Genomic DNA, 27,801 nt, shown 5'->3' with positions numbered 1-27,801 from the left:
GAATCGGCTTGAAGGAGGAGCCAGAGATTTCGTATTCGATAAGTTCTCAGTCTGGCTTCGGGGTGCCTCAGTCTCTCTCTCTTAATTGGGGCCAGTCAGAGATGTCCAGGCTCCCAGGGAAGTCCTTCTGGCTGTCTAACTGCAGGCATTCTCTCATCCTCCTACCCTGCCTCTTGCAACCTTCCGCATCCTGGGAGTGTTGGAGTGAGGTGACAGAAAGGCCATGGAAGTGGCTGACTAGCCAGAGACTACGAAGCGCTGGGGTCTTCACCCCACGTCCAGAGTGTAGGGCCCAAACCTGGGCGCTACTCAGGGCGAGAAGGTGAGATCTTCCCTTTTAGAGACACTCTGGAGTAATGGGGATGCAGACAAAGAGACCCTGGGGTTTGGTCCACCTCTGGGTGACCTTGGGCAAACTTGTGACCCTTTCTGATCCTCATTCTCCACGTCTGTAAAACGGGGCGGTGCTACCTAACTGATTGTGAGGGTCGTTTCAGCAGGGCCACACCTCCGTCGACTGGAGCGGCGTGTGTAGGGTCCTTAACTGCCCATCCTTCAGGAGGGGAAGGGGACCGCAGAGGGGGGCGGCCCGGCGCCACCGAGCCGGGTACCAACCCTCTCCCACCCACAGTCCCTTCGCTGCACGGATGAACCCTCTCCACCTGCCCCTGGCGGGGGGGTGAGGGGGGCGAGAAAACCCGGGAGCGGATTCTCGGAATGGGCTCCGGGAGGAGCGCTCCTGGAGCGAGGAGGAAAACCCGGACAGGATCTCGGGCAGGAGCGGACCGTGCGGCCCCCCAGCCCGGGCTCGGCCCCGGCCGGCGGGCGGTTGGGACCGGGTTGTGATGCCCGGTTAAGCGGAGGGGAAAGGGGCAGGGCTGGGCCCCGCGGGCCGCCCGGGGCTCCGGGGCTGGGAGGGTGGGGGGCGCGGCCTCCGCAGTGGGGCGCGGGTCACGTGTGAGGAGGGGCGAAAGTCTCGCAAAGCGGAGCGGGTGCCGCGAGTTGGGAGTTCTCGTCGCGCCGCGGGCGGCGGGAGCTCGGGCTCCCGGGCGGGCTGGCCGGGGACGCGGCGCAGGCGACGGGGGCCTGGGTCCGAGAGCGCGGGGGCCGCAACAAGAGTGGGAGGGAGAGAAAGAGACAGACAGAGACCCCGAGCGAGACAGAGAGAGAGAGAGACACGCAAGGGAGAGACCGGGCAGGGGTGGAGGACGGCAGGGAGCAGACTGGGAGGGTGACGGAGACGAAGACCGGGACCCGCGGGGAGAGAGACCCAGGGGGCGGCAGAGATCGGGAGAAACAGCCTAGCGCGCGGCGGGGAGGTGGCGGCGGAACCCAGGTCGGCCGGCCGCGGGGGTCTAGGGGCCGGAGGCGAGCGCCGCGGGACAGGGATCGGAGCGCAAGGCGGGGGACAGCGCGGAGGGGACAGCGAGAGAACGGTGGGGGCGGCGAAGGGAAGGCGCCCGAGGCGGGGGCGGGGGGGGGGGCGCGCCACCGCCATGGGTCCCCGGACCCCCGCGCTCTGAGCCCCGGCCCCGGGGCCCGACGATGCTGAAGCCGAGGCGGCGCCGAGGGTGCGGCACAGGGCAGCGCTGAAAAGTTGGGCGGCCCGCGGGGAGCGGCGCGGGACGGCCCGGAGACCGGGAGACCAGGGGACCGACGGACAGACCCACAGACAGCCGGGGAGGGGCGGCGGGGCCGGCCCGCCGAGTTCGCGGGGAGGGGGCGCCGGGACTCCCCTCTCCCCGCCCGGGACGCCGCCCGCCGGATCGCGCCTGGGATGTAGAGCCGGCTCGCCGCCTCCCGGAGACTCGTCGGACCCTGCGCCCCGCGGTAAGCCGGGCCCGCGCTCGCCGCTGGCGCTGTCCTTCCGTCTGTCCGGCGTCGTGCGTGTCTGTGTGTCCCGGGACCTGGCGGCTCAGGCCCCGCTCACTCTGAACCTGATCTCTAACCCGGGTTCCCGCTGCCAGGCGCGCGTTCAGCGCGGTCAGGCGACTCCCTGGGATCTGGTGAGTTTTGTCCTCTATCTGTCGTCGTCGGAAGCATCGAGGTCTGGGTTTTTGCCAGAAAACCGGGGTAGAGGTGAGGGAAAGGCGCCTTGACCTCCTGTCCCGGCCATGACCTTCCCTGCCTCCACCCACCTCCAGTTGTCACACTGGGTTGGAGGAGTTTCGAGGCAGGTGACTTGTGGCAAGGGGGGAGGGGGGAAGGGTCCGTCTCCTTTCCATCTCCCCAACTGCAGCCTGTTGGCAGAGGGCCCTGACAGAACAAAATCCCACCTGTGTTTTGAGCACCTACTTTGGATCCCAAGACCCTAGGGTGGGTGGACGGGTATCCAGGGAAGAAGGCAGTTCACGTTTCACAGTGTGGGAGGCAGGCTGTGGAGAGAGGCTAGACTGCTTTTCCCTAACCAGACGGAGAACCCCCAGGAAAGAGGTCTGAATGAGCCCTGGAGTAGGGAAACTTCCCTGCAACTGCAAAGGTGACCAGCGTTCCCCCCACCAGCATCTCCATCACCCTTCTGCCCCCAGGCTCTACGATGAGGACAGGCTGGGGCTGGGGGAGAGACAGGTGGAGGGTAGCCTGGCTAAGTTGGCAGGTGAGGGCCTCAAGAGCAGTAGGGTGTCAAGAAGCAGGTTGAGGTATTGGGGAACTAAGAGAGGGAGGCCCAAGAGCCATCCATGCAAGGTTCAGAGAGGAGCTGGACCGCTGAGTGTGTGTACGTGTGTGTGTGTGTGTGTGTGTGTGTGTGTGTGTAATATCTTTATTCTGCTTCTCCCCCACATCCAGTCTTGTGACCTCCAGGGCTTTGGGACTTTGGGGAGCCCTTGACAGTATTTGGGGGACCTGAGAGCCAAACTGTGGCCCCAGCTTGGACAAGGATGAAGGGAACAAAATTTAGAAGAGGGCGTGCAACATGGCAGGAGCCAAGGCTATTGGCTGTTGAGCTGACCCATAGCCAAATCAGAAGGCTGAACCTAGAACATTCTACCCTGTTCTCCACCGAGAGGAGGGGCTTTCTCTGGGGTTTTCCATGCCAGGCAGTGGGCCTTGTATATCCTCCATTCAGGCTCCTAGGAATCAGCTCAGCTAGCTGAGGAGCCAGCACGGTGGACAAGTCCCTCTCCTCCCTGACCCTCAGCCTCCATATCTGTGGAATGAGGACACGACTGTGTGTCCCACTGACCTCCAAGTCGGGGTGGGGGGGCCTTGGCTCACGTGAGCTGAGAGCTATTCACAGGCTGGGGAACGCACTGAGCAGTAGGGAGTGAGGATTCCTTTTACCTTTGGGAAGATGAAGAGCTAATGGGGAGATGGGAATATGGCCTGAAATAGGGCTGACCAAGAAGAGGAGTGTTCAGAATTAGAGGAGGGACTTGGGGCTTGGGAGCTAGTCCTCGGGAATCTTTGGGTCACCCTTGAATGAGAAGCTTCTCTCCCATAAAAAGTTTTGGGGATGACTTGGAATAGACAGAGCTGGCCTTGAATTTCTGCTGGGTGACCTTGGGCCTCTTGCTTGACCTCTCTGAACCTCAGTTTCTCCAACTGGAGAGTGGTACTGATGGTACTGCCTTCACTGGGTTGCTGAGTGATTTATAGATTATGTCAGGTCTCGGGAAGCAGCAGACACAAGCCCAGAGCATAGTAGGTTCTTAACAAACATTTGCAGAGCTGAGAATGAAGTCGCTTCAGGAGATGCTGTGAAAAAATTTCTCAGCTTAGGATCTAAGAGGGAAGGGGAGGAGGAACCGTGTAGGCTTACAGGGCAGGCTGGTTCTTAATGTGGATCTGGGGGAGGCGGGGGCGTGTGCTGTGGGGGGTGTGAGGAGGAGGGGGCCCCTCTGCGGGGACCACTGAGTCACGAGGACATGTAAGCGACATGACAACCAGCAACATGGTAACCAGGAGACTAGCGGCGGTGGGAAACGGAGCTGGAGCGGTGTGTTGTGGGGGGGGTGGGGGGGGGCAGGACCGGCAGCACTGGGCCTGGAGGGTCCGGGGAGCAGCTAGGCTGGCCTCTCAGAGTAAGGAGGGGAGGCTCCGAGCCCAGGTTGAGCTAGGGAGGAGTTGGGGGCCAGAGTCGAAGGAGGGAGGCATTTGGGGGTCTGCTGGGCAGGGGGCCTTCTCCCGCACCTCCCAGGCTCCTCGCTCCTCTCCTCCACATCTCCACTTTTCATGCCTCTCCCCCTAGGATGCCAAATTTGGCTCACGCAATCTGTCGTCTCTCTTCTGAGATTGGCACTGGGACCAAAGCTGAGTGCATTACATCAGCGCCGCTCCCCCTGCACGAGGAGAGAAGGAGAGGGAGGGACAGAGGGCTGGGGGGCAAGCGGCCAACCCTCAACTTTCTTTCCTGTCTTCCTGCTCACTCTTCCTCCTCAGTCTCAGGTGTTGAGGGCTTCTGGAAGCCGCCAAGCCAGGCTTCGAGGCAGGATGAGGGTCTAATCGTGGCGATCCCAGGACAGGGCAGGAGGTCAAGACCATGTTGCTGTCCCCCTGGCAGGATGAGGCCCGGGAGGCAGGGAGCCTGGGTTCTGGACCCCAATCTGTCATTGCCTGGCCCGTGTGACCTTGGGCAGCCCCCTGACACCCCCACCCCAGGCAGAGCCTACATCTGGATAGAGAACAGTCGGCCATTCGACATCTTGGTGACTCTCCTGAAGACAGATGCCCTTGAGTCCTGCTGCATTCTTGGTCACAGAGTAGGAGTTCTGAACTTTGGCTCTCTGTGACCTTGAGCAAGTGATTTCACTTCCCTAGGCCTCCATCTCCTCACCTGTAAAATAGGGCTGGCTGATAGAGCCCTCAAAAGCACTAGATGTGGAAAAGGTACTAGACACGAAAGAGGAGTATGGGGGAAGAGACAGGTCTCTGGCTTGAAAGCAGACACTCAGAGACCCCGTGGCTCCTGGCACGCCGGCCTGGAGGTGGGGTGCAAGCTGAGCAGCCACTGACAAAACCGGGTTTCAATTCAGACAGAAGGGTTGGCACTTACCTCACGGATCTGATGGTCTGATTTATTTATTTATTTATTTTGCAAAAGTGGAAGCTTAAGCCCAGAGAGGGAAGTAGACCCTCCGCCAAGGTCACAGTGATGGTTTGGAGTTGGAAGAAGCAGAGCTGGGACCTGAACCCAGAGCTCCTGGCTCCCAGCCCCAGCTGCAAGCAGAGAGACAGACAGGCACACACACGCCTCCTGTGGAAGGCTGAGCCCAGCCCAGACAGGACCCAGGAGCTCTGAGGGGCTCTGAGAGACCCTTGGTCCCTCCCACCTCCCTGTTTGCTTCTTGGTTGCCCCACCCCCCACCTCCCTGACCATTAATCTCATCCCTTGCTTAGTCTATTTGAAGCGCTGTCTTTCAGGCTCATTTTCAAGCCAGTTTCAGGCAGTCCCTGTCAGAGACAGGCTGGATTGGGGGTTAAGATAGAAGATTCTGGCCCCTTCTAGAAGATTCCCAGAGCTGGAGGTGCTTCTGTGGATGTTTTGTGAAGTAATGAGCTCTTCATTCCAGGAGTTATTCAGACAGAACCAGATGAGTACCTGCCAGGGGCCTGAGCTGGTGACTCCTGCTTTTTGGATGAGGTTGATAACATCCTCATCTCCAAGATCTCCAGGGTCTCTGCTGTCCCCAGGAGGGGCTGGGAGGCAACCCTGTCACTTACCGACTTTCAGAAAGAAACAGCGTCGCACCAGACATCAGGCTAGGAGCCTTTGTAAAAAGCCTTCTCATTTAACCCTCCCAGCAACCCCACATTGTCGAACTGAGGTCCCCGTGTTACAGATGGGGGAGCCACGGCTCAGAGAGTCTCTGTGATTTGTCCAAGGTCACACAGCAGGGAAGTGGAGGAGCCTGGATTTGAGTGCGGGCCAGTCCGATTCTCTGGGGCTGTCCCTGGGACTTCCTTGAGGAAGAGTGGAAAATGTCCCTCCCCTGGGCTGGGGCTTGGCAAGAGATGGCGTGTCGCCCCCATAACATGACACCCCCTCAGAGATCCTCTGAGAGCTCCGTTCTGAAGACATAGAAATAGACATGCACCTAGGAGGAAAACTCATTTTACAAAGGGGAAGACGGAGGCTCAGAGACAACAAATGGCCTGCCCAAATGTGACTGGACGGTTAGATTTGGGCCAGGGCTCCGTCCTCTGCACTGGTGGCAAGGAGGGGTCTTTGGGCTGATGGTAGAGTTAGGTCTGGGGCAGGGGGTGCAGACTGCGGGTGGTTTGGCAGAGAGCTGCGTGCGTGGTTCTGGGCTAGGGGAGCCAGCTTTGGGAACAGGGAGAAGGGAGCAGGAAGAGAAACCAATGAGGATGTCAGGTCCACCTCTGTCCTCCCTGGTCCTGCCCTAGGGCCGCCCACAGGTGTCACTGTCATACAACACGTGAGGTCTGGAAAGACCGTGGGTGGGACCTGTCTGGTAAGAGAGAGGGTCTGGGAGCCAGGAGCCGCGGGTGTGGTTCCCTGTGTGACATTAGATCAGTTCCTCACCCTCTCTGAGCTTGGTATGCCCATCCGTGTGGTCAAGAATCTGGACTGAGCGATTTGTGTCCACAGCGTAGCTGCGGTTGGGCTGTCCTCTCGAAGTGCTCCTCCCATTCCCACGAGGACCCTGGGCCCCGGGGCGAGGGGCAGGCAGGAATCCTGGGGGCTGGCATAACCTTTAAGCCTCCTCAGCAACTCAGTCCTCCTTAGGGTGTTGGGGGGGATCTCGGAGCACAGCCCTTCTTCTCTTTTTCATCTTTATTTTTCTCCTGCTCCCTCTTCTCCTCGCTACGTGGGCTGATCGCTGCTCAAACTTTTAATTCAGATGGTAATTGAAATAATAATATGGGCTGAGGCCCCTCTGCTTGTGACGCTGCAGCTGGTGGAGCTCAGCTATGAATAGACCTTGAGTCACACACGCGCGCGCGCGCGTGCGCGCGCTCCTGCAGGCGCGCGCACAAGGGACTGCCGGGGTGGTGGGTGGGGTGCAGCCAGGGGGCGGGAGAGCTCACGCTCCAGCTAGCACTGGTTCTCGCCGCCCCCCCCACCCCCCCCCACCCCCCCCCCGCCCCAACCCTCCCTTCCCAAAGCCCGCCGTCTGGTCCCCATGCTGAACCTGACTTGGGCGTCGATGATTCTGTCTATTCACAGAGGGGGAAACTAGGGTTCGGCGAGGGGGAGGGGCCGGGGCCGACTGGACACAAATGGAAAGTGACCAGACTCGGTTTGAGACCGAAGAGGTTTGCCAGGCTCCAAGACCACCGCTTCTGTTCAGGACTCGCAGGCCAGGCAAATGGGTGGGAGCAGTGCTGGGGTGCGGCCCCCAGGGGCCATGCCTCTCCAGTCTCACCTCCTCCCAACAAACACACACCCCCTCTAACTCCTGCGCTCTCTGGCCCACTGTCACACACACTTTCTCTCACACACTTGCACACACTCACATCCATTCACTCACACACTCATACATGTGAATGGCTCTGATGGATGGCGGCTGGGGCGACAGAGGTTTTCCCAGAGGTCTAGTTGCAGGAGTGGGACACGGTCTGATGTGCCAGGCTCTACACTGGACTTTATGTTCGTGATCTCACTTAATCCTCTGCAGCACCCCGTGAAGGCTACCACTTCCCACTTCCCAGATGAGAAAACTGAGGCTCAGTTAGAAGGAAGAGTCTGCTCCAGGTCCGACAGGTAGAGAGAGTCATGTGTCATTTGTCCTGCTGGGAATGCACCCAGCCCCAGTTCTAGGCATCCTTCACCCCTCCATTTGGCCCCCTGAGGGAAGGACGGTGCACCCCGTCCAGCCAGGGCTCTCCTTCCTCTCCTTGCGCCCATCCCCTCCCCACTCTGCGCCTGTGGCTACCTGGCCAGTTGTTGATCAGCCCTACTCCAGATGCTGGAACATCTGGTCCATGAGCAGGGGGAGGCACCCATGAGGGGCACTGGCAGGTCAAGGAACGGGGCTACCAAGAAAGGTGGGCCTCGGTGGTCCAGACCCCAGCTGGAGCTGTGTGGGGAGTCGGTGTTGCCATGGTGACCCATCACCCAGCAGCTTGGGTGGAGGCCTGCTTGGGTGGGCCTGGTGTGGGGTCGGAGGGACTTCAGAAGGGCAGGGGCAAGATGCGGTGGAGTATGGGTGCAACTGGGCAGAAACAGCCCCTGGACAATGGAGGCCACTCTCCCCACCTTCACCCTGAAGCCTTGGTCTGCTCCTGTGTCTGCTTTTTCTCTAGCACTCTGCTGGAAGCCCAGAGACCACAGTGATTTGCCCAAGGTCACACAGCGAGGGTGACAGAGTTGGGGCTAGACCAAAGCCCAGGACTCCTTCTGATTCCTTTGCCTGTCCCCCCCCAGGGCTGCCGACACCCCCTGTCTCGTGACATGCTCCCTGTATCTACACGGGGGATGAGCTGATCTTTTGGGAAAACCCCTAGCTGGGAGAGAGGGGCAGGGGCAGTAGCCCCCCTTGTCACAGTGGGTGCAGCTGAGTGAAGAAGTTTGCCCAAGTCAGGTAGGCCTGGGATTGGATCACTTACTTGTTCCCAGTGACATTCACCAGGTCAACGTCCCCTGGGAACCTCTCTTTGCTCCTCTGTGTAAAGGGACAACTTATGGTGATGGGGTTCGGGGTGGGGGGAAGAGCCTGGCTTTTTCCTTTTGCTCCCGCATCCGTTCTCAGAGCCCATCCCAGCCCCACCTGGGCTCCTAGGATGGGAGAGGACCTTCGCGAGGCCAAGGAGGCAGGGCTACGTCCACCATGAGGGGATGACCCCATTTTACTGATGGGGAGATTGAGGCCCCCCGAGGGGCATTCACCCAACCTTGTCTCGGAGGCAGAATCGGCGCCAAGTTTTACTGTCTGGCGTCTGGGACGCCCCAGTGAAGTCTTTTCCCCACCCCACCCGGAAACTCCTCTCTAACCACCTCCCCCCTCCACATTCCTGTAGAAGCCTCCCTTCTCCACTGCAGCCCTCAGAAGTTTAGCCCTCCCTCCCCAGCCTGGAAGCGCTAAGGTGCCACTCAGCCTGGGGCACAGATGGGATCGGGGTCAGAAATTTGGGAACTCCATGAGGCCACCCAAGGGAGGTGGCAGGCCCAGAGCTAGAGGGGCCCTGCTGTGGGCAACGTGGAGGTGGGCAGGCACGGCTGCAGTCACTCACCCATGGGCATCAGAGCCCTCCCTCCCCCGCACCCTTTTCAGGGGGAGCTCCCCACCTCCTGGGGCAGCCCACTTGTGTCTGGAAGGTTCAGCTAATTGCTACCTGTCTGGCCCTATGGCCTTAGCTCTGACTCTGGGGCCCGAGGACTCCAGCCTGTTCCCCTCCCAGAGGCAGACCAGCTCTCCCCTGCTCCCCCGAGGCTGTGTTCCTTTGGCCTCCGTGGTCCCTGTGAGTGAGGGACAGAAAATCTGGGTTTGAGTCCAACTGCACCCCTGAGCAGCTGTGTGGCCTTAAGCAGCCTTTCCACCCCTCCAAGCCTCCATCCCCTGACCCGTTGGGTGGCTAGTGCCCCTGTGCCTGCGGGTCGCTGGGGAGATCTCGTGAGCCTGGGAGTGTAACCTGGCCTGTTGTAGACATGGGCTTCTGTGTGTCCCGGCCACTCAGCGGCCACTCTTGGCAGACTTCCAGGTCCTCGGCCATCACCTTCAGGCTCTGCTGCTCTGGCTGTGTTGAGTGTCGGCACCTGACCTCTCTGCTGAGCCCTCCAGACCTGCTGGGCGGGGGTGCAGGGCTGGCTGAGCACCAGGGCCGGGCTGTGCAGCTGCAGATCCTGAGGCCAGCTGACCTTGGAAAGAGCCTCTCTCTGGCTGGGCCCCAGGGCCACCCCCTAGACACGGGGCAGGAGCCGGGTCACAGGGAGGAGAGGGACCCAAGTGGGGCAGAGAGCAGGCCATGGCCTCGTGCTCAAGCTGGCCCGAATCCCCGAGATAACAGGCAAGGGGATAGCGAGAACAGACAGTCAGCCCTGGGAAGGACTTCCAGTCATCAGCTGCCTTAATAGCTTGGCACAGCCTCACTCCCCATACTCGAGAGAGCTGCTGATAAGGGGCTGAGATCCCTATCATGGGAGGTGGGCAAGCAACTGCTCTGGCATCTGTTGTAGGGGACAGCAGTGGGTTCTAACCCAGAACCTCAAGTCCCTCCTGTCTGGGCCACAGCGTGGTGGTCCTATGACCCTGAGGATCTGACAGTCTGGTCCAAATATTCCCCCTTGGCCTCCAACAACTCACCCCACATTTGTGCCCCCCCCCAAAAAAGCCCACAATCCAAGAACAGTCACTCGCAGCTTCAAAATAAGCCCTAGATCCCATCTCAAACCATTCACAGCTCCTAAGCACCACGAAGGTCTGTGCTTTTCAACCTGCGTCCCGGTCCTGACCCATTAGTGGTTATGAAATTGAGTTTGTGGGTCCACTACTTACGTTTTTTTCTTTATAATGAAACAAAAAATTTTACTTTGTGATGCTCCTGTGCGCGCGCTTAGTCACTCAGCCTTGTCTGAGTCTTGCGACCCCATAGACTATAGCCCTCCAGGCTCCTCTGTCCATGGGATTCTCCAGGCAAGAATACCAGAGTGGGTTACCATTTCCTTCTCCAGGGGATCATCCCTACCCAGAGATCAAACCCAGGTCTCCTGCATTGCAGTCAGACTCTTCACCGACTGAGTGAAAAGAATGAGGCTCCTATTTCAGCTTTTAAAGTATGTGGACCATATTGTATAACAAGTACCAATGTACAGTATGTTTGCTTTTACTCTGGGTCTGATCAGAAAGTTGGGAAGCTTCTCCTCCATGAAGACGTTTTGGAGGCGCCACTGAGAGAGGCCTGAGTGTCCAGATTCTTTTTTTCTGGGATGTTTGGTTTCTGGGAATGTAAGTGCCGAGAATTGCTGCTTTTCTCTCCTCAGACCTCACTGACTTTGCCCACTTAGCTCCAGGCCCCTGAGCCTCCTGGTCAACCACTCCACCCTGGGGCCTAGGTCCCACTTGCTGCCCTGCCCAGCCGTGCTTCCCCTTTGGGGAATGTCTTTTGCTCCATGTCTTTCTGAGGACCTTCTTTCTAAGCCCTCTGGCCGTGAGGACCCTTTCCTCCTGTCTGCAGATACTTGTACAGAGAACTCAGCAAAGGAGAGTGCTGTCGTATTCATTTTTTTCTCTCCGCACACAGTAGGTGCTCAATAAATGTTTATCCACTCCACAGTAATCTACAGAGTGCCCTCCGAGGGAAGGCACTGAACTGTGTTGAACACACACCAGGCAGGAGTTGTTGTTGAGTCACTGAGTCGTGTCCGACTCTTTGTGACCCCATGGACTGCAGCACGCCAGGTTTCCCCGTCCTTCACCATCTCCCAGAGCTTGCCCAAACTCAGGTCCATTGAGTCAATGATGCCATCCAACTGTCTCCTTCTCCTGCCTTCAATCTTTCCCAGCATCAAGGTCTTTTCCAATGAGTTGGCTCTTATATCAGGTGGCCAAAGTATTGGAGCTTCAGCTTTAGCATCAGGCAGGAAGGCAGTTGCCATTCCAGCTCAGCATGTTTTTAGGGTCATGAAGGAATGACTGAATGGAGTCTGAGAGTCTGGCCTCAGGAGCCAGCTCAGATGGTCAAAGATGACGCGTGAGCTTGTAGCTCTTTGCCTGCACATAGTAGGCATTCTGATAACGACAGTCCCTCACAGCCGTGGGTGAGCAGGACTGTTCCTACTGCTGTCTCTGGCCCTTCTGAGGCCTGTCTGCCGCTTTCTCCTGCTGGCCCTGCCTGTGGCCCACACTACCACTGCCCCCTCCTGTTCTTAGAGCTTCTCTTCTGGGCCTAGGACCTTGGGCACCTCACTGGGAGACACCTGGGGACACCTGCGAAGAAGCCAGTGCTCCATGAGAGCATGAGGTGCAGGCCCAAGGCCCCAAAAGTCCTGCCCGCTCCAGCACCGCAGAAGGTCTCCTTCTGGTCCCCGCTCAGAGGCCACCTCCACTGAGAGGTTCTCCCTGACTCTGGTGACAAAAATAGCTCCTCCTGGTCACGTTCTGTCACATCACCCTCCTTAGGTCCTTTACGGGAATTATGACGAGCTGAAATTATCTTGGTTTTGGCAGTCGTTGGATGTTTATAAAGTGTCCCTGTGTGCTAGGCACTGGGGTTCGGGGTGAAGCTGAGGGTGGAGGTCCCGGCACTTGCAGAGATTGTGGGTGAAATAGGTTTGGATCAGTCAACCGCTGTGTGGAAGATCGGGACGCAGACAGAGAGCACCTGGGGGGCCTCTGGGAGGAGGCAGCCTTTGAGTCAAGACTGGCATGGTAGGAAGGTACGAGCCGGGCAGTCTCAGAGGATCTTATCCAGGAGGGGCGGCCGATGTACAGACCCAGAGGGGCAAGAAGGAAGGCCGCATGGCCGGGGGGTCAGGGTGGGAGTGGAGAGGGGAGGTCAGAGGGCAGGAGGGCTCGGTGGGAAGCAGAGCTCCACGCTGAGGAGTGACGTGGGTCCTCAGCCTTTGCGGAGACTGGACTGCATGGGGGATGGAGGCAGGAGGCTCAGCGAGGACCCCTCGGAGTTGCTGGCGGGGGTGTGGCTGGCAGCAGGGAGGGCGCTGCAGGCTGGATGGACTCAGCGTGGGGCCTGAGTCCAGGTCTCAGTCCCTCGGTTCACCCGCTGGGGGAAGATCCTGAACTCCCGGCGGGGGCAGTGGGGAATGAAAATAACAGCACCCAACTCTGGGATATCATGAGGGTCAAAGGAGCCTCCGGAGCTTGGCCCAGAGTAAACACTTGTTTTAATCGCTCAGTTGTGTCCAACTCTTTGCAACCCCAGGGACTGCAGTCCGCCAGGCCCCTCTGTCCATGGTTTTCTTCTCCAGGGAGAGTAAACACTAAATGTTGGTTATTGTGCTGTTATCCTGATGCTTGGGTTTGGGGAGGGTTGAAGGTGTGATGCCTGAGCGGCCCCCGGGGGGTCACATACTGAGATAGGGAAGGCAGGGGAGGGGTGATCCTCCCATCTTGGCTGGGCTGGGTTCACGATGCCTCTTAGATGCCCAGCCGACCCCGGAGCGGGAGCTGAATCTGCTTGTCTTGGGAGGGCGATCGGGGCCGGGTGGTATCTTAAGTGGAGGCTGAGCCTGGACACTGAGTGCGTTCTGAACAGAGAGGCTGGGAGAGGGGTGACCCGGAGAGAGGCCCTCAGACCTGGAGGACTCGAGGAGGGAGGCAGGGGCGAGCCAGCGGCCTCCGTGAGAACTGCTGGGAGGACCGTGGGCTCACAGGAGCCTTGGAGGGGCTGTGGAGAGAGCTGGATGACAAGTCATCCCCTTCAAGAAGCGTCTATGCACAGTTAATAACCCTTTACCCTCCAAGGTCACTTTTCTTTTTTTTCCATTTATTTTTATTAGTTGGAGGCTAATTACTTTACAATATTGTAGTGGTTTTTGCCATACATTGACATGAATCAGCCATGGATTTGCATGTGTTCCCCATCCTGAACCCCCCTCCCCCAAGGTCACTTTTCATCTTTGCAACATGCCCCTGAAGTGGATGTTATCCCTCCCCTTTCCATGGAAGCAATTCAGAGAGGTTAAGACATTTTTCCACGGCCAGTCAGCACCTAAGTGAATTGTTTGTTTGCTTCCCTTCCGGGATCACAGTCCCTTTTGAGGACCTTATGAATGCTATGACCCTTGTCAGAAAATACACATATGTACACACTAATTTGAAACTTTTCTATGTGTCTTTTGTTGTTGTTGTTGTTGTTGTAGGTGATATATTCAAATGGTTCTAAAATTAAAAAGGCACAAATGGGAATACAGTGAGAGTTCTTCCTCCCACCCCTTCCCCAGCCAGCTGCTTCCCCTCCCCGGAGGCATCCCGTGTCACCAGTTTCCTGGGTCTCCATCCACAGACAAGCCCAGACAAGCAAATATGTGTATCTATAAATTTCTTCCGTCTCCTTTTTTGTACAAACGGTAGATACTATACTCAGTGTTCCCCACGGCTGCCTTTTCTTTTCACTTAAAAACACATCTTGGAGACCCACACGGCTCCTGACCGGCCTCCCCCTCCTTTTTCCCTGGCTCCGTGGCGCACCATCCTGTTTGGGCTGCTTCCAGTCTGGGTCGGGCACACCCGGCCTCTGGTTCCTCGAGTGCGTGACTGTCTGCAGGCCCCGGTCCCAGGAGCCCACACAAGTGTCAGAGGCAGACCCATGGCTCTCTGAAGCCACCCGGGGTGCCCACTGCTGAATTACCCTTGGCACTCAACTCTGACCCCCTTATCCACCCCCACTACCCACAACTCTTTTCAGGTTTGGCCTGTGAGCCCCGTGGAGAATCCAGGGAATCCTGTGTGAGCCAGAGGCCTCAGCCCCGACTCCCCCAAGTCTGAGAGACCTACCTGCCCAGCCCCAGCTCCTGGAGATGTGTTTGTTAAGCAGCCAAGGATGGGACAATGGGAAAGGGGCTGGTCATGGGGACAATGCAGGGAGGGGCTGGCCAGGATCTCCACTGCCACCCCTGGCTGGGGAGCTGGGGTGGGGAGGGCAGTTGTGGGCTGTCCTAAGGTCACCTCTGCTCCTGCCCCCTGCCTTCCCCTCCTCCCCCAGCTCTGCCCAGCACCTTGCCTTCTCCGCTACCCATGAGGAGTCTTCACCCATTTTTGGTTGGGGAGAGAGAATGTGTCCCAATAGGGAAGTCATATAGGGCCACTGGCTTTGGTCGGCTGGGCTGATCTGGTCAACTGGTTAACTCTGCTCACCTCCCCCCTTCTTCCAGCTTCAGGGGCCCCACTGTCCTCACAATCCCCTCCCCCTGCTGCTTGGCCGCCATCTGCTGAGCCAGGTTCTCATGGACATGCAGGAGATGCTCGGGGCTGGGTCTCAGGCCCCTCTCTCTTCTCATCCAGCATTCCTGCCCGGGAGATCTCATCCACTTTCACACCTTACAACCTCCCCCAGGGGTGCCCATCAGATGAGTCTCCTGGACTTCCCCATGTGGCCATTCCAAGGCCACTGCACACTGGGAACTGCTGTTCCTTAGACCTGGTCCTCTTTCAGCATCTCACCATCACCTATTCCTGACACCCCTCTTCCCTACCCTCCACCTAGCCCACCCCCACAGCCTGGGGGCTCTTTGTCCAGAATGTGTCCCCAGTCTCTTTACTTCTCTTGAACAACACTGCCACCACCCTGGCAGCTCCAAACCGCCCATCATCGCCCGCCTGGGCAGCAGCAGTAGCCCTCTTGCCAACCTCTAGCTTCTGCTGTGCCCCACACAGCATCCTGGCACATCTCATCCCCCAGTAAGCAGGCACGCTCAGGCAGCGGTGGCCTCTGAGGCCAGACAAGGGCAGGGATACCACTGGGGCCATATTGAGGATGTTTTATTTCTGAAGCCCAGTGCTGGATACACAAGGATCTATTATAATGACTGCTTATTCCTAGTTATCTTAAAGATGTCATGTGGAAATTTAAAGGATCAAACCAGGCAGAACCTGACCACATGCCGCTTCCCATAACCATGAGGGTGAATTCCACAACCCTGCGCCCCCTCCCCAGGGCCTCCTCTGGGGCAACTCTCCTCCCTCTGGCTCACTTCATTCCTACTCTCTGGTCTTGCTGTAGATTCTCTTTCTGGAATGTTCTACACCCACCTTTCACATAGACACACAACTCTCCGGATTGTCTTGACTCCCACCTATTGCTCAGCTTTCAGTTTTAAACGCCATTTTCTCAACGAGACCTGCGGGGACCCCCATCAAACCAGGGCCCGTTGTCTTCTCTTTCACATCACCCCATACTTTTCCTTCAAGCAGCTCGCTACAGTCCATGACTGCTGCCTAGGAAATGCTTGTTATGTGTTACGTAGAAGCTGGGTGAGTCCACACTGGTGCCCGACCCAAGGCAAGTGTGCAGTAGGCGCTGAGTGAGTGCCCTTGAGGGACGAGCACACGGCAGTGAGGGTCCCTAGAAACCACAGCACGACTGTGGCTCCCCAACTAGTGAGGGAGCTGAGGTTGTTCTGGGAAGGAGAAGCCTTTGGGGATCTGCCTTCAAATTCCTATAAGGAAGAGGACAAAGTGTTTGAGGGGGCCTCTTTAGTGGGGCTGTCTGGCCAATAGAAGGGGTTCCTTTGGGGGTAAGGACCTGCCATCAGTCAAGGCAGGGGCCAGGCCTCGGCAGTTCAGCAGAGGGCATCCCTGAAGGTTAGAGCTGGGCCCTTGGGTCCTCCTGCCACTTGGCCATGACCGGAAGGCCCATCTGGACTTTCTGGGGAATTCACTTTCAAAACCTGCTCACTGGTTGGCTGAATGGTTGGAGGGAAATGTGGGGTGTGGAGCTGGAGGAAGGAGCCAGTTCACCCCACACTGCTCAGACCTGGCCAGGCCTGAAGTCAGGGACCCAGATCTTGGCTCCAGCTTGCCCTCTGACTCAGTTTCTCCTTTCCCAATAAGATTGAACTGGATAGAACTCAGCATGTAGAAGGGCAGACGTGATAAATGCTTACTAAGTGGAAGAGACTTTTGATGTGACAGCATTACTCCAAGGCCAGGAGAGCAGACTGCCTAACCAATGTGCGCTGGCATCAAGTGCTTGGGTCCAAATCCTGGCTCTACTACTTGTGAGCTGTGTGACCCTCGGCAACTTGCGGAACTTTCTGTGCCTTGGTTTTCTTTCTTCTAAAGCAGGGATCGGGAATTTCCTGGCGGCCCAGTGGTTAGGACTCACACTTTCACTGCAGGGGACACAGATTTGATTCCTAGTTGGGGATCTATGAGCCCGCAAGCCACAAGGTGTGGCCAAAACAAAAAAATTTAAAAAATAAAGTAGGGCTGAAAATGGAAACTTCCTCTGAGGTCACGGTGAGGACGGCAGGAATTGATCAGTGTAAAGCACTCAGAACAGAGCCCGCCCAGAGCAAGTGCATACTAACTGCTGTGTGCATTTTGCTCCGTCACACCGTGCCCAGTGAGGGAGGGACTGCGCGTGCAGTGGGATTTCGGGGTACCAAAGAAGGTGTGGGGGAGGACGAGCGTTTCTTGAGTCCCCACAGTGTGGCCTGAACGTTTAGGACAGTTGACAATCTGCTTCTGGCCCTCAGGACACCACCCTGCAAGGTACGACACCACCCTGCAAGGTAGGCGTTACTATGTTCCTTTACAAATGAAGACACTGAAGCTTAGAGGTCAAGGATCCTGCTGGTGCCAGACAGGACTGAGCCTGCTTCCTGCCCGGCTCTGTGAGAGTCTGAGGCCACTGCTGTTACTCACCTGCTCCCTCGTGCTGGTGGAAGAAAAGTTGGATGGGGCCACGTGATGGTGCAGGGTGGGCTGCAGGGCAGGACATCTGAAATCCAGGGAAGGAGTTTCAGGAAAGGACTGTTTGTATCACTTATCAACCTCTTACTCTGTGCTGGGCACATGTGCATGATCCCATTTACTCCTCAGTGAGGCATACTATTCATCCCACCTAAGGATGTGGCTCGCAGGGACCAGAGAGGTTAAGTAACTTGCCCAAGGTCACACAGTTGGAAAATGGCAGAGACTCCAGAATCAGTCACCGCCCTGGGAAGGGGAAGGTGTGGGATCTCGAGACTTGTCAAGAGAAGGTAGTTCAACCTCTCGGGGGCCTGAAGAGCAGGACAGGGGCCTGCAGAGGGCCGTGGGCAGGACGGGACATCCTTGTGGCTAGATCCACCCCCAGCTGCCTCTTACTTTTTGAGGTGCTGAGCTCAGCTGCCTGCATTAAGTCCTTTTCCTCCTCCAAACCCCCGGGTGTATATGATGAAAGGACAATCCCCCCGTCCCCCAACCAGATAGTCCAAGCCTGAGAGGCCTCAGTCAGAGCTGGGGTAGAGGAGGCTCTGTGCTCCTCAGACGGCTGGAAAGTGGGCCAGTGGTGTTAATTCCTCCCACCTGCCCAGGGAAATCATACCTCCCACCCCGGCCCTGCACCACCCACATTGCCCCATGGGTTCACCCTCTGGAGAAGTCAGTCTCCCCTCCAGGCCCCAGAGGGGCTCATGTCAGGGGGAGGCTGCTTAGACTTAGAAGCACCCACCCGATCGCCTGCCTAATTACAGACACTGTGCTGGGCCCTTCTTTCATTCTACTTCCTTCTTCCCCACTCCCCTGCCAGAGAGCTATGAAGGTCCCCCATCTTAGAGATGGCGAGAAGGAGCCCCTGGCTGGAACTGTTAGTGGTGGAGCCAGGTCTTGAAGCTGGGTTTCTGGACTTCCAGGCCAGTGTTCTTATCTCATCCTCTTCATCTTCATCATCACCATTTTCATCTCATCTCATTCTTTGCGTTTTACCTGCAATGCCCTGTTGACCTCTCAGCCTATTTTTCTATTATATAGGTGAGGTAGGCATTGTTAGCATCATGTCCACTTTGCAGATGAGGAAAGTGAGGTCCACAGAGGACATGCTAGAAGGTTGACAGAACTGAGCCCAAGAGCCTAACGTGCTGGTTAAAGCCCCAAATGTGAGGCTTTAACCAGCCCATGTTTTCATAGAGTTGAAGAGGAGTTGAGTGACGGGCAAGGGGCTGCGAGGAAGCAGGGCTGGCAGCTGGCAGTGCAGCCTCGGAAGACTTCAGAGAACAGGGGGGCTCGGGCTGAGCCTGGAGGGCTGGGGAGAGGCGCGAGGGTTCTGGGTTGCATAGGGCATCGTGAGAGGTGAAGGGAAGGCTGGGAACCAGGGTGAGCCGGGGCCTGCAGCCAGCAGGCCTGAGTCAGAATTCTGCTTTTGCCTCGTCTGCTGTGTGACCCCCATCTCTGCTCCCCCACCCCCACCCCACCCCCAGCCTGTGATTCTTCAGCTGGGAAGAGAAATAATAACCCTGCTTGTTGCTGTGGTAGGTACTTAATAAATACTTGTTAAATTAACAAAGAGTTGCAGTGATGCTTCAGCGAGAGAGACCAGGCAGCTCCTGGCATAGAGCTGGCACTTCCAGAGTGTTCCTTCTCTGAGGGCGGCCACCGAGAGGGATGGCAGGTGGAGCAGGGCCCACACTGAGCTGTGTGACCACAGGCCGGTGCCTTCACCTCCCTGTTGCCCCACTGACACCAAAGGGAAGCCCGAAGGCCTGCCGCTGGGCTAAGAGCTCCCTATATCCGGGCTTCTGTCCCCCACCTCCATCCTGCATCTCTGGGCCGAGTGCGCCTGCCCTCCCTGGGTCTCAGGACCCACTGCTGCTGCTGTCTGGAGCCAGAGGTCCTGCGTGATGTGCTTACAGACACCATTGTGACTCCCACAAGGGACAGGGTGCTTGTGGGGAGACTCACCCCACAGCCCGCCCGGGGTGCTGGAGCCTGCAGGAGCTGCTGCCGCTTTATCAGCTTCTTTTTTTTTTGCAAAAGGAGTTGTGGGCAAGGAGGGAGCCTTCAGTGTCATAAAATCATAAGGAAAGCCTAAAAGGACACATGTGGTTCTCCTGCCTCTCCGGACCCCCTGGCAGGCAGGGTCCAGCTCTCCTTAACTCCCTAGGAAGGGGCAGGAGAGCAAGCCGACAGCCCTGCTGGTCACCTTCACTCCCTCCCAGAGGTTCAGGTGTCCGCCCGCTGCCGACTCGCGTGCTGCTGCCCTGTTCTCGGCCTCAGTTTCCCTAGTTGTCTAGGATCCAGATGTTCACAGCACAGCGAAATTAAAAACCAAAAAAAAAAGTAACTTGCACAGCATTGTCGATGCTTCACTTGACCAAGAAAGGACATTACATTTTTAAAATTTTATTTATTTATTTATTTTTATTATTATTTTTTTTTAGGACATTACATTTTTAAAAAAGCAACTGGCATCTCCCATCCCCATCATTTCCCCAGAATCAAGAACATTCACTATGAAAGATGTTGCAGGCTGCAGTCTTAGAATAAAGAACAGGGACAGCAGGGAGCACCCAGCGGGGAGGGGATGGGCTTGTCCCAGGTCACCCAGGGAGGCAGCCAGGGGGCCAGCCCTCAGCGCCCCCCACCGTGGAAACCCTGTTCTCCAGGCGAACAAGGCACATTTGGTGCAAGCGGGGTGAGACCAGCTCCCTGCCTTCCAGAAAAGTATACTTAACTGTGGCCATGGTGCAGGCACCTGAACACAGGGCACTCTTGCTCTCTCTCTTTTAATAAAGCATCTATATTCAGAGGGGGCTGGTACCCAATTGTCAATGTCCGTCGCCTCTATCCCATGATCTGTGGCCCTTTCTCTTTCATACTTTTTCCCTCAGGCCCTTGTGCCTTCGCCAGGAAGACCCGTGTGACAAGCGAGGGACAGAAAAGCTGGCCATCTCCTGGCCGCAGTGACCCAGGAGCACTCGGCGAGCGCCGGACTCCTCACTTTGCGGTCATCCTGGTGCCGGCAGCCGAGCCCCCGCCCCGCCTCGCTGCGGTGATGGGGCAGTGGTGTATCTGGACGAGTCACAGCAGATGAGGGGCTGGGCCTTTCACCAGCCCAGGGTCTTCAGGGGCACGCGCGGAGGTGGAGGGTGACGGGCCCGGGGGCAGCACCTGCGCTCGGTGACTGCTTTCCCAGCCGCCCAGGAGTGGAAGTTTCTGATCCCGAGTTGATGCACCCGGTGGGGGTGGCCCAGGGCCTGGCGCAGGGCAGGGGCTCGGGAAATGGGGTGCTGTAACGGAGAGAGGAGGCGTGAGGCCTGGAGATGAGCTGAGTCCCCACCGGGCTACCGTGTGGGGCTGGGGCTGAGGGACCAGGCTGATGGGAGGGCGGGGCTTGTTGGAGGGCGGGGCTTATTGGAGGGCGGGGCTGGGGCAGCGTTGAAGTGGACGGTGTGAGTGTAGAGGGTGGGGAGCAGGGCGGCAGGGACATGCGGAGCCTCTTCCTGAGGCTTGGCTGACACTCCTGTCACTTCCAATCAGGGATGGGAAACAGCGGGCAGCGCTGGTGCAGGGAGCACCGTGGAGAACCCTCTCCTGCAGCACCAGAGGAACCCCCAGGGTCAGGGCCAGTCCCTTGGGCAGCAGACAAGGCCCGCAGCTCCGCGGGCCCCTGTGTGGCCTTGGGCGGGGCTCTCACTCTCTCTGGGCCTCACCATCCTCAGCCACCAAAGGCCCAGGTCACTGCACTCAGTCCCCTCTATCTCTATCCTGCAAAGCCGCGGCCATTAGGTCCAGGGCCTGCCTGGCTGGACTGGGGCCCTCTCTTCCCACGCCCCATATCCTACCCCAACCCCCTCCAGGGAGGACGCTCCTCTTTCCAGGAGCACCTTGACCTTCCAGGAGTGGGAGTGAGGTGATCATCCAGGGCTGGCCCAGCTGCTCTGGGACCCTTAGCAAGTTCATCCCAGCTCTGAGCTTCCTTGGCCTCAGATGTAAAATGAGGGTCTTTTTTTGAGGGGGTTGCTGTGCTGGGTCTTCATTGCTGCTCGCTACCCAGCTTTTCTCTAGTTGTGATGAGCAGGGGCGACTTTGAGTTGCAGTGCTCAGCTTCTCATTGCAGTGGCTTCTCTTGTTTCGGAGCCTGGGCTCCAGGGTGCACGGGCTCCAGTAGTTGTGGCGTGAGGGCTCAGTAACTGCAGTTTCTGGGCTCCAGAGCACAGGCTTAGTAGTTGAGGTACATGGTCTTAGTTGCTCCGAGGCATGTGGGATCTTCCTGGACCAAGGATCAAACCTGAGTTTCCTGCACTGGCGGGTGGATTCTCTACCACTGAGCCACCAGGGAAACCCCAAAATGAGGGACTCGAAATCACTCATCTTGAAACCCTTCATTCAGGCACTGGTTCTTTCTGTGGTGCTCACGGAGGCATTGGTGATGATGAGACAAAGCGAAAAGGGACCTATTTAGTGAAGGAAGACCTCCCTGAAAGCCATTTATAGCCAAGAAGGTACATCTGGCCCCCAATCCCTTTAGAGCTACCACCCAGAGCCCTGGCCATTGGGAGGCTAGGGGAGGTAGCAGAGAGGGCCTGACTCGCAACTAAGAACAGGACCTCTTAAGGGCTGGCATTGTCCACCCCCATTCATTACCTGTTAGATCTTCAGACCAATGGGTCTCACTGGTCCCATTTTACAGATGAAGAAACTGAGGTTCAGAGCCATCAAGTAACTTGCCCAAGTTACATGGTGGATCTGGGACTTCCAGGACTAGGGGCATCCAGGGAGCTCATTTTAAGGGGGGAAAGGGAGATGAACCCAGAGTCAGGGTGGGGTGACTGTGGGGGAGGAGGGGGGTGGGCAGGGCTCGCTCTCCCTGGGCTGAGAGAGGGAGTTTCTCCTGGGAAGAGGCAGGCGCTGAAGCCGTTGATCTCTAAATTACAGCGTTGGCGCGCACCGGTTGCTGCGGCAACCGAGTTGTCCTGAACCGGGGAAGTGTATAAACATTGCCACAGATGCACAATTAGATCAGGAAGAAGAATAGAACAGAAAATAGAAACTTCCAGCCTTATATAATTCTGGGCCAAAACGTTACTAGGAACCCGGGCCTGGGCCCAGCCCCAACCCTGCCAGACAGCTGGGGCCCTGGACAGCACCATCTCTCTCTCTTGGGGACCCCATGGAAGGCAGGGGTGATAGGGGGGTCTGCCCTCTGTGGTCCCAGCTTGTATACCTGCCACCCAGCAGGATGAGAGGCCACCTCCACTGAAACAGCTGGGGATGCTGACAGGCAAATCCTACCTCTCATGAGATTCCTCCTGCTCCCTGGGAAGCAGGAAGGAAGGCAGGAGGCACTGGCTTTCACAGAGCACCTATGGTCTCCTTGGGTTCCTGTGAGGTAGGGGTTTCATCCCCATTTTACAGATGAGGAAACTGAGGCTCAGAGAGGAGAAATGAGTTGTTTGCACTTACATACATAGCTAGATAGTAGTAGTATGTCTGCCTCCCGCCTCCCCCCACCCCGCCCCAGGTCTCCACACAGTGAACTCAGTCATACTGACAGCACCTGGGAGCTAAGAGCTAGACACTCCTGAATTTGGACCCACTGGCCCACTGTGAGGCCTTGGATAGATCACTTTCCCTCTCTAAGCCCCCATTCCCTCACCTGTGATAGGAAGTAGGGATGCCGACCCGGGAGTCAAAACTCAGAGCTTCCCTTCCCTCCATCTTGACTGCCACTTTGGAGTCTTCATCCACCGCAGCTCCCGACAAGTCTGGGGACAGGACAGGAACTGAGGTGGGGCTGTGGATCCCAGTGCTGCCCAACAGAACCTTCTGCCATGAGGGGACTGTCCTGAACCTGCTCTGTACGGCATGGGAGCCATTAGCCACATGTGGCTACTGAGCCCTTGAAATGTGGCTAGTGCAACTGGGGAACTGAAGCTGACATTTTATTTAATTTTAACTGAACGTAAGAGGCACAGGTGGCCAGTGGCTGCTGACCTGGACAGCACAGGGGAATGTCCAGCCCTCGAGAGACCCAAAGGGCAGAGGCTGAACACAGGGAGGGGAGCGGGGCCCAGAGCATTCACAACAGCCTCTGTTCAGGGCCAGTGGGATGATCGGTGGGGGGCGGTGCTGAGATGGGCATCAGGAAGCTTCTGGGAGGGAAGGGAAGAGCAATCAAAGGAGGTTCTGGTGGGGGGATGATGGGCAGAGGGTGCAGCATGAGGGGCTGGGACTTGGACCTGAATCCCAGTGGCCTCAGCTCCTGGTCTGGCAGGCCCCAACCCTGGAGCTGGGCTGGCCACAGAGGCACTTCCTTGCTGTTGTCAGAACCATCTTCACATTCTGCCCGAGGGGTGGAGGAAGCCTTGGGTCCTAGTCCAGGCTTTTCCCCTCCTGGGCATCTTTGGGCAGGTTCCTTGCCACCCTGGAACCTGGGTCCCTGGGGGCATTTGGAGCGCCGTCCCCCACAGTACCCACTCGCTCCCTGGCACCTCACGTGTCTGGCTTCTCCCCCGCAGGCCCTGCGTCTTCCCAGGTGACCACGCCGGCTTCAGGACATGCACGGGCACAGCCGAAACGGGCAGGCCCACGTGCCCCGGCGGAAGCGCCGCAACCGCTTTGTCAAGAAGAACGGCCAATGCAACGTCTACTTCGCCAACCTGAGCAACAAGTCGCAGCGCTACATGGCGGACATCTTCACCACCTGCGTGGACACGCGCTGGCGCTACATGCTCATGATCTTCTCTGCGGCCTTTCTTGTCTCCTGGCTCTTTTTCGGCCTCCTCTTCTGGTGCATCGCCTTCTTCCATGGTGACCTGGAGGCCGGCCCAGCGGGGGCCGCGGCGGGGGCCCCGGCAGGAGGTGGGGGGGCGGCACCGGTGGCCCCCAAGCCCTGCATCATGCACGTGAACGGCTTCCTGGGCGCCTTCCTCTTCTCAGTGGAGACGCAGACGACCATCGGTTATGGATTCCGGTGCGTGACGGAGGAGTGCCCGCTGGCGGTCATCGCCGTAGTGGTCCAGTCCATCGTGGGCTGCGTCATCGACTCCTTCATGATTGGCACCATCATGGCCAAGATGGCCCGGCCCAAGAAGCGGGCGCAGACGTTGCTGTTCAGTCACCATGCCGTCATCTCGGTGCGCGACGGCAAGCTCTGCCTCATGTGGCGCGTGGGCAACCTACGCAAGAGCCACATCGTGGAGGCCCACGTGCGGGCCCAGCTCATCAAGCCCTACATGACCCAGGAGGGCGAGTACCTGCCGCTGGATCAGCGGGACCTCAACGTGGGCTACGACATCGGCCTGGACCGCATCTTCCTGGTCTCGCCCATCATCATTGTCCACGAGATCGACGAGGACAGCCCACTCTATGGCATGGGCAAGGAGGAGCTGGAGTCGGAGGACTTTGAGATCGTGGTCATCCTGGAGGGTATGGTGGAGGCCACGGCCATGACCACCCAGGCCCGCAGCTCCTACCTGGCCAGCGAGATCCTGTGGGGCCACCGCTTCGAGCCCGTGGTCTTCGAGGAGAAGAGCCACTACAAGGTGGACTACTCGCGCTTCCACAAGACCTACGAGGTGGCCGGTACACCCTGCTGCTCTGCCCGGGAGCTGCAGGAGAGCAAGATCACCGTGCTGCCCGCCCCACCGCCCCCGCCCAGTGCCTTCTGCTACGAGAACGAGCTGGCCCTCATGAGCCAGGAGGAAGAGGAGATGGAGGAGGAGGCTGCGGCCGCTGCCGCCGTGGCCGCGGGCCTGGGCCTGGAGGCGGGCTCCAAGGAGGAGGCGGGCATCATCCGGATGCTGGAGTTTGGCAGCCACCTGGATCTGGAGCGCATGCAAGCCACCCTCCCGCTGGACAACATCTCCTACCGCAGGGAGTCTGCCATCTGACCTCCGAGCCCGCCCTCTCGCTTCCCACAGGAGCCTCGCTGGGGGGTGGGCTGCCAGGACACCCCCTCCACACTCAGGACAGAACTCACCCTGGCTCCGGACCTTCTGGAGGGATGTGGGGGCTTCAACGACTGGGAGAGCCCTTCCTACTGACTCCAGAACCCAGGCCTGGGACAGGGCCAGGACACCCTTGGTCCGGTCGGCCCGATTCCCCAGCACCTACCCACTGGCGGGCTCAGGAGCCTCAGACCCCCCCACCCTTTCCCCACCGACCCTTCAAGGACATTCCCCGTTTGCTCTCAGAACCTTGGGGAAGGTGCCTGGACTGTTGGGGGGGGTGGGCATCTCGGGGTTCTGGGGTGGGCCGGTGGCTAGTTTGGGAGGGTGGGAGGGGGGTGCGTTTCTTCTGCATGACTGTGGTCTGTTGCTCATGACTTTCTTTTGTAAATATCTATAAATGGAAAGATGGAGGCACCGAATCCACCTTCTGCCATGTGTACCCACAGGACCAGGCGGTGCAGGCCCTCTCCGGGCACCCCGCCCCCTCCCCATCCAGCCGGCTGGTCCCTCGAGGCCCTTGGAGCCAGCTGTCTTGGCCCTTGGATAGTGTTGGGTGTGGGTGCAGAAGTGGGGCCCCAAGGAGCAGGATAAGGGTCGTCCCTCCCTGCGGTCCCTCTAGGCCCGTCGGCCCAGCCCAGATTGACAATGGAGATTGTAACTATATATTTTTAATAAAGTATATGGTCCGTTAGGGGTGGGCTGGTTGAAGATGGAGGGTTGGGAAGAAGAGACAGAGTAAAAGAGGGACAGAGAGACCAACATGATGTGTGTCTGTGTGTGGTATGTATGTGCGTATGGGGTGTGTGTATGTATGTGTCATATGTGTGTGTGTGTGTAAGTGTGGTAAGTATGTGTGTATGGGGTGTGTGTGTATGTATGTGTCGTATGTCGGTGTGTATGAAGCATATGTAAGTGTGGTATGTATGTGCGCGCTGTATATGTGTGTACGTATGTGTGATATGTATGTGTGTATGGTGTGTATGTGTGTGTGTTGTATATATGTGTGGTATGTATGTGCATATGGGTGTGTGCATGTATGTGTCGTGTGTGTGTGTAAGCGTGGTGTGTGTGTTATGTATGTGTACATGGGGTCTATGTATGTGTGTGTTGTATGTGTCTGTGTATTGTGTATGTGTGGTATGTATGTGTGTATGGTGTGTATGTGTGTGTGTGTTGTATATATGTGTGGTATGTATGTGCGTATGTATGTGTCGTGTGTGTGTAAGCGTGGTGTGTGTGTTATGTATGTGTATATGGGGTCTATGTATGTGTGTGTTGTATGTATCTGTGTACTGTGTATGTGTGGTATGTATGTGTGTATGGGGTGTGTGTGTATGTATATGTCATATATATGTGTGTATGTAAGTGTGGTATGTATGTGTGTATTGTATATGTGTGTGTGTAAGTGTGGTAAGTATGTGTGTATGGGGTGTGTGTGTATGTATGTGTCGTATGTCGGTGTGTATGAAGCGTATGTAAGTGTGGTATGTGTGTGCGCTGTATATGTGTGTACGTATGTGTGATATGCATGTGTGTATGGTGTGTATGTATGTGTGTGTTGTATATATGTGTGGTATGTATGTGCGTATGGGTGTGTGCATGTATGTGTCGTGTGTGTGTGTAAGCGTGGTGTGTGTGTTATGTATGTGTATATGGGGTCTATGTGTGTGTGTGTTGTATGTATCTGTGTATTGTGTATGTGTGGTATGTATGTGTGTATGGTGTGTATGTGTGTGTGTATTGTATATGTGTGATATGTGTGTATGTATGGTGTGTATGTATGTGTGTGGTATGTGTGTGCGTATTGTATATGTGTGATATGTGTGTATGTATGGTGTGTATGTATGTGTGTGGTATGTGTGTGCGTATTGTATTGTTGTGTGTGTGTGTGCCCTTCTCTGAGAGACTGACCCTTGGAAAGAACTTTATTACCCGCTGGTCTCCTTTCTGGGTCAGTGGAAAGGACCCTAAATGGGCGCAGGAGGCCTGAGCGGGTCTGAGTCAGACTTCTGCTGTTAACAGGCTGTGTGGCTGTCAGCCAGTCGCCCATCAACTCCCGGCCTCAGTTTCACTCTCTGTAGAATGGAATGAACCACACCTCCTTTCCAGGGATGATGACATCCTGTGTGGAGGTCAGCCAACCCTTTGTAACTCAGGGAGAATTGGCAAGGGCCTGCTTGGTTTACACCCTCACAAACACACACACACACGGGGCCGGGGTGATGAACTTGACCGCAGGACACTGCGGTGGGAAGGGATCTGGGGCAGCTGGGAAACGCGGTCATAGTTGGACTTGGTCTCTGCCTCTCTGTGGGTCCTTGGATGGGTCTCTTCCCTTCTGCAGGCTTCAGTTAGCTTGTGCTGTGTACCAGGCCACCCTAAACGTAGACAACACTGGTTTATTCTTTCTAAGGTTGTGTGGGTGGCCTGGCGGGAGCTCCCCGCCGGTTTCTCTGGGCTCACTCTAGCAGCCTTGCTTAGCATGGAGGTCAGCCAGGCCATAAGGTCCTCACTCACTTGCACGTCGGGCAGTAGGGCTCACTGCCAGCCTGGGGGCCTCAGTTCTC

At 57.3% G+C, this 27,801-nt stretch overlaps 1 protein-coding gene across 2 annotated transcripts; it reads left to right on the top strand.

The window, feature by feature from the left end:
• Window positions 1–934: 934 nt before the first annotated feature.
• On the top strand, window positions 935–25,925 carry KCNJ4 (potassium inwardly rectifying channel subfamily J member 4). Of its 2 annotated transcripts, none has more exons than XM_070453327.1 (2): window positions 935–1,830; window positions 23,801–25,925. In XM_070453327.1, exon 2 carries the CDS (start codon window positions 23,840–23,842, stop codon window positions 25,172–25,174), a length of 1,335 nt encoding a protein of 444 aa, XP_070309428.1. In that variant the 5' UTR covers window positions 935–1,830; window positions 23,801–23,839; the 3' UTR covers window positions 25,175–25,925. The 2 variants fall into 2 exon arrangements, with proteins under 2 accessions (XP_070309428.1, XP_070309429.1); XM_070453328.1 differs by lacking the exon at window positions 935–1,830 and adding an exon at window positions 1,985–2,006.
• Window positions 25,926–27,801: the final 1,876 nt, after the last annotated feature.

This window comes from Odocoileus virginianus, chromosome 23, assembly GCF_023699985.2.
Source record: "Odocoileus virginianus isolate 20LAN1187 ecotype Illinois chromosome 23, Ovbor_1.2, whole genome shotgun sequence".
NCBI lineage: Eukaryota > Metazoa > Chordata > Mammalia > Artiodactyla > Cervidae > Odocoileus > Odocoileus virginianus.
The sequence above is the reverse complement of the archived record's forward strand: the minus strand, read 5'-3'. Positions and strand labels throughout refer to the sequence as shown.